Raw genomic sequence first — 10,156 nt, 5'->3', positions numbered from 1 at the left:
CATGTCATTGTATGAAAGGAACCAACATACTGTAAACAAAGTTTCCAAACAGAAATATTTTTTTAGAAACGTTCCTCAACTGTGCTTCCTAATGATGGGGGGGGGGGGGCGCAAGTTCTTACTGATTAACAATCATTACTGGGCGACTTCCATTTTTCGAAGTGAGTGGGGGTAAGAGGAGCAGTGACAGGACACGCAGAGGTTAAGAGGAAGAACGCTGGAGACCAGGCTATGTGAGGACTACAGAGGATACTTAGTTCTTCAGTGTTCCTCACGCTGCCTAGAACATGAGCGGGTCACCTGCATCATGGGACAACAGGCACATCCTGAAGTGGTGAAGCCAGTGTAAAATGTAGTGACCCAACGAGCGAGTCGGAGTCTCTGGCTCAGTGTTGCTGTCCCTGTGAAGAACTTCCCGAGGGGAGAGTGTTTGCAAGAATTGTGCATAGGTGGGGATGAGGCTGGAGCTCCTGGTGGTGATGCAGGTATGCATAGTTCATGGTCAAACACAGGAGAGCCCCTGCTCTACGCAGCAGAAGAGCCGCCAGCGTATATGCGCAGTGAAGAGGAACCACTCTCACGAAAGGTCTGGCAAGAGAGAGCCCTTATGAAAAGCCCTCTACCTCTCTGAGATGGACGCCCCTTCTTTCTCAAATAGTAATAATAAAAACTGAATCACACCACTGGTTTGGTTGAGTAGCTAAATGGAACAATCTACAGGAAAGTCATCAATGTTGGTTTTCAGAAAAAAGGTAATCAGCGTGAGGCTAGGGTATAAGCAGGGCTCATCAAGCAGGTGATGAGGGGTGCAGAAATGTCAGGATGGACAAGGTGTTCTCTCAGTCTCCAAACCTAGAGGGAGCAGGAGGGAGTAAAATGACCAGACTCCCTAAATCTTGAAACAGGTAACCTGGAATTAAATCCCAGATCTGTATCCATTGAGAAGAGATCACAAACATGATACAGCATCTCTGTGCTTCAGTTTCTTCTAGAAAGTGTCTGTTTGCTGCGTAGGTACGTCCCACCTTCTTACTACCTCAAATCCCTCAATGTCACTGCCAGCCATATAGTGATACTCATAAAGCCCTTTCTTCAGTGTGAGCTACTTGATGGCTAATCAAGTGGCACTTTCAGGAAAATGATTGACCACATTCCTTGCACTCATAAGGGTTTTCTCTAGTGTGGATTTTCCTAAAGGAACTCAGTTGGTGGGTTTGGTTAAAGGATGTCCTATATTCACAGTGCATATACAGTGTTTCTCTTCTGTGACTGCCCTGATGATAATGGAAGCCAGACAGAATATATAAGACTCACCACATACATTATACTAATAAGGCCTTTCTAAAGCCTTTGACTGTGTGGATCACAATAAACTGTAGAAAATTCTGAAAGAGACGGGAATACCAGACCACCTGACCTGCCTCTTGAGAAACCTATATGCAGGTCAGGAAGCAACAGTTCGAACTGGACATAGAACAACAGACTGGTTCCAAATAGGAAAACGAGTACGTCAAGGCTGTATATTGTCACCCTGCTTATTCAACTTAAAACGCTGGGCTGGAAGAAACAAAAGCTGGAATCAAGATTGCCGGGAGAAATATCAATAACCTCAGATATGCAGATGACACCAACCTTATGGCAGAAAGTGAAGAGGAACTCAAAAGCCTCTTGATGAAAGTGAAAGAGGAGAGTGGAAAAAGTTGCCTAAAAGCTCAACATTCAGAAAACGAAGATCACTGCACCTGGTCCCATCACTTCATGGGAAATAGATGGGGAAACAGTGGAAACAGTGACAGACTTTATTTCTGGGGGCTCCAAAATCACTGCAGATGGTGACTGCAGCCATAAAATTAAAAGACGCTTACTCCTTGGAAGAAAAGTTATGACCAACCTAGATAGCATATTGAAAAGCAGAGACATTACTTTGCCAACAAAGGTCCATCTAGTCAAGGCTATGGTTTTTCCAGTGGTCATGTATGGATGTGAGAGTTGGGACTGTGAAGAAAGCTGAGAGCCGAAGAATTGATGTTTTTGAACTGTGATGTTGGAGAAGACTCTTGAGAGTCCCTTGGACTGCAAGGAGGTCCAACCAGTCCATTCTAAAGGAGATCAGCCCTGGGTGGTCTTTGGAAGGAATGATGCTAAAGCTGAAACTTCAGTACTTTGGCCACCTCATGCAAAGAGTTGATTCATTGGAAAAGACTCTGATGCTGGGAGGGACTGGGGGCAGGAGGAGAAGGGATGACAGAGGATGAGATAGCTGGATGACACCCCGGACTCGATGGACGTGAGTCTGAGTGAACTCCAGGAGATGGTGATGGACAGGGAGGCCCGGCATGCTGCAATTCATAGAGTTGCAATGAGTCGGACACGACTGAGCGACTGAACTGAACTGAACTGGAAGTATGAATTCTCTGATGTCCAATGACACAGTACTTATAGGTAAAAGACATCACATGTCTTGTACTGATAAGGCTTTTCCCCACTATGGATTTTGCTATGGGTACTGAGGTACTTCCTTCAGCTAAAGGATTTCCAACATTCAGTGCAGGCGTAAGGCCTTTCTCCACCGTGAACTCTATGATGTACAATTATGTTCCAGTTTTGGAAAAAAGATTTATTATATTCACTGCACTCGTAGGACTTTTCTTCAGTGTGGATTTTCCTATGGATATGTAGAAGCTGTCTCTGGCTACAGGATTACCAACATTTAAGCCCTTTCAGAAGTGTGAACTCTCTGATGACGATGAAGGCCTGACTTATCAGTAAAACATTTCCCACATTCTCTGCACTCATAAGGCTTTTCTCCACTGTGAACTCTCTGATGCCGATGAAGACGTGACCTATCAATAAAACATTTTCCACATTCAAGGCACTCATAAGGTCTTTCTCCACTGTGAACACTCTGATGATTCTGGAGGCCTCTCTTAACAATGAAAGATTTCCCACATTCACTGCACTGATAGGGCCTTTCTCCGCTGTGAACTCTCTGATGGTACCGGAGACCACTTGAAAAAATAAAACACTTCCCACATTCGCTGCACTCATAGGGCCTTTCTCCGCTGTGAACTCTCTGATGATACTGAAGACCTCTCTTATCAATGTAACATTTCCCACATTCACTGCACTCATAAGGCCTTTCTCCAGAATGAACTCGCTGATGATAATGGAGGTCAGATTTAGCGATAAAAGATTTCCCGCATTCACCGCACCCATAGGGCCTCTCGCCACTGTGAACTCTCTGATGATACTGGAGGCCACGCAGAGCAACAAAAGACTTTCCACATTCACTGCACTCATAAGGCCGTTCGCCAGTGTGAACTCTCTGATGGTCAATTAACCTCCCCTTTTGGATGAAAGATTTACCACATTCTTTGCATTTATAAGGCTTTTCTCCAGTGTGGATTTTTCTATGGATTCTGAGGTACCTCCTTTGGCTAAATGACTTTCCACATTCAGGACAAGCATATAGCGTTCCTCCAGAGCTAAATCTCTGACCTGCAAGGAAGCCAGATTTGTGGGCAAAAAATTTTCCAGAATGGCTGCATTCATAAGACCTTTCTCTGGCATGAACTTCCTCGTGCTGAATAAGGCTATTTCTTTGGGTGCAGGCTTCCCTACATTTGCTGAACTCACAAAATCCTTCACCAGTGAGGGCTTCTTCATCCTGAACAAGTATGTCTGTGGGGTTGGAGACCATCTTGCCTTCTCCCCAGCTCTGATGACTTTTTCCACTGTGAAAAACAGCATCATACTTCTTACAGTTGTTTCGTGGCATCCTGGTATTAGTGGCTTGTTTCCGAACTCTCATGTTGGCCAGGAAGTCATTTCCAATCTCCAGGTTGGTAGACAGATTCCCTGCTGCATGGATCATACAGCTTTTCAAATATGCAGGTCTTCTCATATGACACTGGCAGGATTTCACTCCAATGTGCTGCTGAACATTGGCAGTAAAATAGAATTGTTTCCCACATGCCCCACACGTGTATTCTTTCTGCTCCCTATTTGTTCCTTGCTCTTCAGCTAAATGTAAAATGTCTCTCAAGACTGGGACACATATCTTACAGGGCTGGGTATTCTCAGGAGACAATTCTGCCCTGGGAGTCCTAATCTGTGATGCTCCCTCTGCAGATACATTCTGTTCAGAACATGTCTCTGCATCCTGGACTCCACAAGAACCTGAAAACAAACAGGTTGACTTTATTGGAGGGAATGACATCACAACTGTACATCTGATACATGAAAGAGGCAGTCCATGGAATCTTGTTCAGGACGTGAACTGGGATTAAACTGAAGAAGCAGCTGGTCTCACTATGCCCAGGACACAAGGATTGGATGTGGCTCCCACAGCCAAGTGGTTAAGACACTGCACTGCCAACGCAGGGAGTCCAAGTTCAATCCCTGGCCACGGAACTAAGATCCCACATGTCTCACAGCCAAAAAAAGAGGAAAAGATAAAAAAAAAAAGAAATAGTTACTATATTAATATCAAAGCTGACTTAACATAAACAAAGTCATCAGGGATAAAGAGAATAACACAATGATAAAGGGGTCAGTTTTTCAGATTTCAAAATAATCCTTAACATTTATGTGCCTAACAATATAATATTTAAATGTGAAGCAAAACAGACCTACAAGTAGAAACAGATATAATAGTTGGAGACTATAATAGTTGGAGACTTCATTCAACACTGCTCTACCAGAAATGAGAAGATTCAGCAAACAGAAAATCTGTAAAGATGCTGTTGAACTAAAAAGTACCATCATCAATCAACTGGATGTAAGGACACGTAAAGACTACTAGTATACTCCATCCAAAATCAGAACAATAGTCTATTCATGCTGACATATAACATTCACAAGATAGACCACATCCTAGGTCAGAAAACATACCTTAACAAATTTGAAACAACTGAAATCATACAATGTCTTTTCTCAGAGCAGAGCAGAATTATAACAAAAATCAGTAACACAGTTGGGAAGATCCCCTGGAAAAGGGAAAGGCTACCCACTCCAGTATTCTGGCCTGGAGAATTCCATGGACTACAGTCCATGGGGTTGCAAAGAGTTGGACATGACTGAGTGACTTTCAAAAAAAAAAAAAGTAACCCAAAGATAGCTGAAAAAAATCCCCAAATTTTGAGTTAAACTATACACTTTCAAATAAAACATGGGTCAAAGAAGAAGTCCAAAAAAGAAATCTTAAGAAAACTTTTAATTAGAACTGGACATGGAACAACAGACTGGTTCCAAATAGGAAAAGGAGTACTTCAAGGCTGTATATTGTCACCCTGCTTATTTAACTTTTATGCAGAGTACATCATGAGAAACACTGGGCTGGAAGAAGCACAAGCTGGAATCAAGAATGCTGGAAGAAATATCAATAACCTCAGATATGCAGATGACACCACCCTTATGGCAGAAAGCAAAGAAGAACTAAAGAGCCTCTTGATGAAAGTAAAAGAGGAGAGGGCTTAAAGCTCAACATTCAGAAAACTAAGATCACTGCACCTGGTCCTATCACTTCATGGCAAACAGATTGGGAAACAGTGGCAACAGTGGCTGACTTTATTTTTCCAAAATCACTGCAGATGGTGACTGCAGCCATGAAATTAAAAGACGCTTACTCCTTGGAAGGGAAGTTATGATCAATCTAGATAGCATATTCAAAAGCAGAGACATTACTTTGTCAACTAAGGACCATCTAGTCAAGACTATGGTTTTTCCAGTGATCATGTATGGATGAGAGAGTTGGACTATAAAGAAAGCTGAGCACTGAAGAATTGATGCTTTTGAACTGTGGTGTTGGAGAAGACTCTTGAGAGTCCCTTGGACTGCAAGGAGATCCAACCAGTCCATTCTGAAGGAGATCAGCCCTGGGATTTCTTTGGAAGGAATGATGCTGAAGCTGAAACTCCAGTACTTTGGCCACCTCATGTGAAGAGCTGACTCATTTGAAAAGACCCTGATGCTGGGAAAGATTGATGGCAGGAGGAGAAGGGGACAACAGAGGATGAGATGGTTGGATGGCATCACCACCTCAATGGACGTGAGTTTGGGTAAACTCTGGGAGTTGGTGATGGACAGGGAGGCCTGGTGTGCTGTGATTTATGGGGTCGCAAAGAGTCGGACATGACTGAGCAACTGAACTGAATTGGAGAAAACTTTTTAAGTATTTTCAAATAAACACAACATTTATCAAAATAAGTGAAAGCAGTGTTTGTAAGGCAATTTATAGCACTGAATGAACATATTGCAAAAGGAGACCTAAAATCAATTATCTGTGCTTTTACCTTATGAAACTACTATATAGAAAAATCAACAAAGTTCCAAAAAACCTTGTTATTTAAAATGGCCAATAATATAAAAAGGATTCTAGTCAGTGTGAAAATGAGGCAGTACACAAATTAATAATATCAAAAATGAAAGAAAAGGGGAAAAAATGAAAGAGGAGGGACATCCTTGGTGGTCCATTGGCTAAGACTCCTAACTCTCAAAGCAAGGGGCCCAGATTCCACCCCTGGTCAGGGAACTAGATATCACATGCTGCATCTAAGAGTTCACATGCCTCAACTAAAAGATCTACATGCTATGAAATATCAGTAAATTGAATCAAAAACTGTAAAAAAAAAAAATTATATACCATGATCAACTGGGATTATTGCAAGGTACACAAGGATAATGTAACATTCAAAAACCAATAAACAGAATCCACATCAAGAATTCCCTGGCAGTCCAGTGGTTAAGAATCTATAAGATCCCTGATCCAGGAAGATTCCACATGCCACAGGGCAACTAAACCCTCAGGCCACAAGTACTGAAACCAACCTGTAAACCTTGCTCACCAAACTAGAGAAAACCCTCCCAGCAAAAAAGACCCAACGCATCCAAAAAATTAAAAAAATATATATATATATATTCTAAAAACAAAACAAAAGCAACAAAAGACAACCTAAAAACTGGGAGAAAATATTTTCAAATGATGTAAGTCAGAAAGAGACAAATACCATTTGATTTCACTTCTTTATGGAATCTGAAATATGACAGTATATATCTACATATAAACATACAGGAAACAGAAACAGACTCAGGAATAGAGAACAAACTTGTGTCTGCCAAGTGAGAGGGAAGTAAGTAAGGAAAGGATTGGGAGTATAGGGTTAGCAGATGCCAACTAGTAAACCTGGCATGATGTCATATTACAGGAAACTATATTCAGTACCTGTGATAAACTGTAAGGGAAACGAATAAGGTGTGTGTGTGTGTGTGTGTGTATATATATATATATATGTCTGTGTGTGTGTATTAAAAACACTTAGTAGCTATGCTGTGCAGCAAAAATTAACATAAAGTTGAGAACTGAACAGAATATTTTAATACAATTAGAAAAACAAAAAGACTACTGACCCTGAATCCTCAGGGGCAAATCTGGGGATACAGGTGTTCTGGCACTGAGGTTGCGCTCTTCCTAGCTATACTAACCACAGGACATAACTCAGCATTTTGAAGAAGCAGTACCCATGGTTCACTTGTGAGAAGAACATACCTGCCCCAAGGGAAAAGGGAAAAGGCAGAGCCTGGCTCAGGGGAGTGAGATGGGTGTGCAGGCCTTACCCAGCATGCACACAAGCGCAAAGTTCTCCAGCATGACATCAAGGTACAGGCGTATTTGAACCTCGTCGAGAAGACACCATTCATTCCAGGAGAAGTACACGGCCACATCCTCAAAGGTCACACTGCCCTGGTACAATAGGGACAAATAAAACAATGGGGACAAATAAAACTCACTCCCAAAAAACCACCATCCAACTTCTTCGCACATCTCCCCCACTGCCCAGTCAGATGGGGCCTCCTGAAACATGGAGTTAAAAAAAAACCTCCCTCCTTTGATCTGACCCTCCCATTGGCTCCAGAAAACACAGGTAGTCCTTTCAAGCCAAAATCCTGCTCTTCCCTATGTTTATTCCCACCAGGAGAAAAAAAAAAACAAAAACAAACAAAAACCTGCACTTACTTAAACCAGTTCAGCCTCACATTGAAAGTGACCAGTTCCACACTTCCTTCCATTGATGATGGAAAATAGGAACCTCCTCAGCAGACCCCAGCCTGCATTCAGGACCCTGAACATGGGGTTTTCCTTCCCAAACCAAGGGTCTGGGTGAATGGCAAGTGAAGAGCCTCAAGACCCTTCTCAAATACAAAGAATGGGTGCATGGGCTTGAGAATAATTGAGGGACAGGGACAACCTCCATTTACCAAAAGTGCTTCTGCAGTCCTGGGAATTTATGGGAATGGGCAGACCATGGAGGAAGGTGACCTGGGTGATGTTCCAGGGGCTCAAACTTTCCCAGGACTTCTGCCTAGGACCAGAGCCCTGGTAATGGCACGGCGGCTGGCTAAGCTTAGTCTCCGTGACTCCATCCTCAGTACTACCTCTTTATGAGTTGTGAGCAAGGAAAAGCCAGAAATTCCCTCTGCCTCAAATTAAGAATCACAAACCAACAGACTTTTCTTTCACTAAACAGTTTTGAAGCCTAATTTTAAAAAACCTAAATTCAGATGACGTCCCTCCTGTGCTCCAAAGTCTTCACCGCTTCCAGAAGGTCTAAGCGGGAAATTCCCACCTCTCATTTGCCACTCCAGGTGAAGCCTGCCCGCAAACGCTGTTCCTCACAGAAGCTGGACGGACCTCAGGTTCGCCAACATTCCTGCTTCAGATGCATCTCCAAGCCTCACTCACACATTACACACCCTCGGAAATAAGGACACCCCCCGGGAAGGCCTGCAAGAGGCCTTCAGGCCTGTCGTGGAAGAGGGCCCCGAGAGAAAGCGACCTGAGCAGGCGCTCGCACGGGGCATTCATATTCTGACGGGGAAGGGGCCAGGGCGAAACGTTTACCTGAGGTGGCGCCGGCAGCGAAGCCGCCGCCATCCGAGCCTGTGCGCGGAGCGGAGCTTCCCAAGTGGAGCGACCAGGTCGGTTTCGGGACCAAAACTCCCCGCGGAAGGTGACCTCCCCGACCCTAAGAACAGGCCCCGCGCCGTGTGCACGGAGACTCCGCTTCCGCCTTAGACCCCTCACCGCCCAGCACACTCCTCACTCGCGAGCTTATCACCAGCCCCACGGGCTCAACAACAAACAAAACGTCGAAATAAACGCGCCGGAAGTCACACTGCCGGACGTACGGCCTCCAGGAGATGAGCATCTTCTGAATTTTCAAGGGCTCAACCCACGCCAGGGTTCTTGCCTGGAGGATCCCAGGGACGGGCGAGCCTGGTGGGCTGCCGTCTGTGGGGTCGCACAGGGTCGGACACGACTGAAGCGACTTAGCAGCTACCTCACCTTAGCGCAAGTTCTTCTGGGTAATGTAGTGCCCAGGCCTCAAGGAATGGCGCCACACTGGAAACGCAAGGAGGAAAGCCAAGCAGCACCGCGAGGAGCTCTGGGAAGTCACGTGTCGGGGGCCTCCGTCCTCATTAAAGAGATGGGGAGTCGTTGACGAAATAGGGGGAGGGTGCTTCAGAGAATTTGTCTTTAATGATACTGATCACTGAAGTGTAGGGATAATCTAGCTGACATCCGTTGGTAACTGGAAGTAAGAAAACATTATCTTATTGCTCTTGAAATGCATGCAGCCTGAAGTGCTCAAGTCATCTGTAAATTATGGTCAGGGAAAAGAAAAAAAGACTACAGGATTCTGATTGGGAATGTGGAAAGTTGATACTGGGCAGGCCTGCTACAGCTGAACAAGACAGAAAACACTTATTTTGGTCCCCCAGAAAAGGCTGCCTTGCCTGCATAGTCAGTGATGGTGTGCAACTAAGTGAGAAACAATGATGGATAATCAGGACACCCAAAATGGCTGTATTCTTCCTCTTTGTACATCCCCTGCCCCACCAGTCTGATTCACCTATACCCTACTCACCTGCCTGAACTTTCACTTAATAGTAACGCCTCATCTGCCAATAGCTACCTTCTTGCTCTAGCCCCAGATAGTCCTTGCTTTTGTCATTAGATAGTAACTACTTCACAGTGAGTTTCTCAGAGACTATGAGTGGCCTGCTTTTTTCCTGGTTTCCCTGTCAACTGACGAGCCAACCTCACCTCAATTCCCTCTAAAGCAAGTAACCTCCCTATCCTCTCCAGTTTAAAAAA

General features: G+C 44.2%; 1 protein-coding gene across 1 annotated transcript; it reads right to left on the bottom strand.

Moving 5' to 3' along the window:
* Nucleotides 1-1,693: 1,693 nt before the first annotated feature.
* On the bottom strand, nucleotides 1,694-9,772 carry LOC120871810 (zinc finger protein 211-like). The gene is made up of 3 exons (XM_040251773.1): nucleotides 8,900-9,772; nucleotides 7,615-7,741; nucleotides 1,694-4,179 (listed from the first exon to the last, which is right to left on the bottom strand). The coding sequence occupies exons 1-3, from the start codon at nucleotides 8,930-8,932 to the stop codon at nucleotides 2,711-2,713; spliced, it is 1,629 nt and encodes a 542-aa protein (XP_040107707.1). The 5' UTR covers nucleotides 8,933-9,772; the 3' UTR covers nucleotides 1,694-2,710.
* Between the last annotated feature and the right edge of the window lie 384 nt (nucleotides 9,773-10,156).

Source organism: Oryx dammah, unplaced genomic scaffold (assembly GCF_014754425.2).
Source record: "Oryx dammah isolate SB20612 unplaced genomic scaffold, SCBI_Odam_1.1 HiC_scaffold_13, whole genome shotgun sequence".
Taxonomy (NCBI): Eukaryota; Metazoa; Chordata; class Mammalia; order Artiodactyla; family Bovidae; genus Oryx; species Oryx dammah.
Note: the sequence above shows the minus strand (reverse complement) of the source record. Positions and strands in the feature narration are given on the sequence as shown.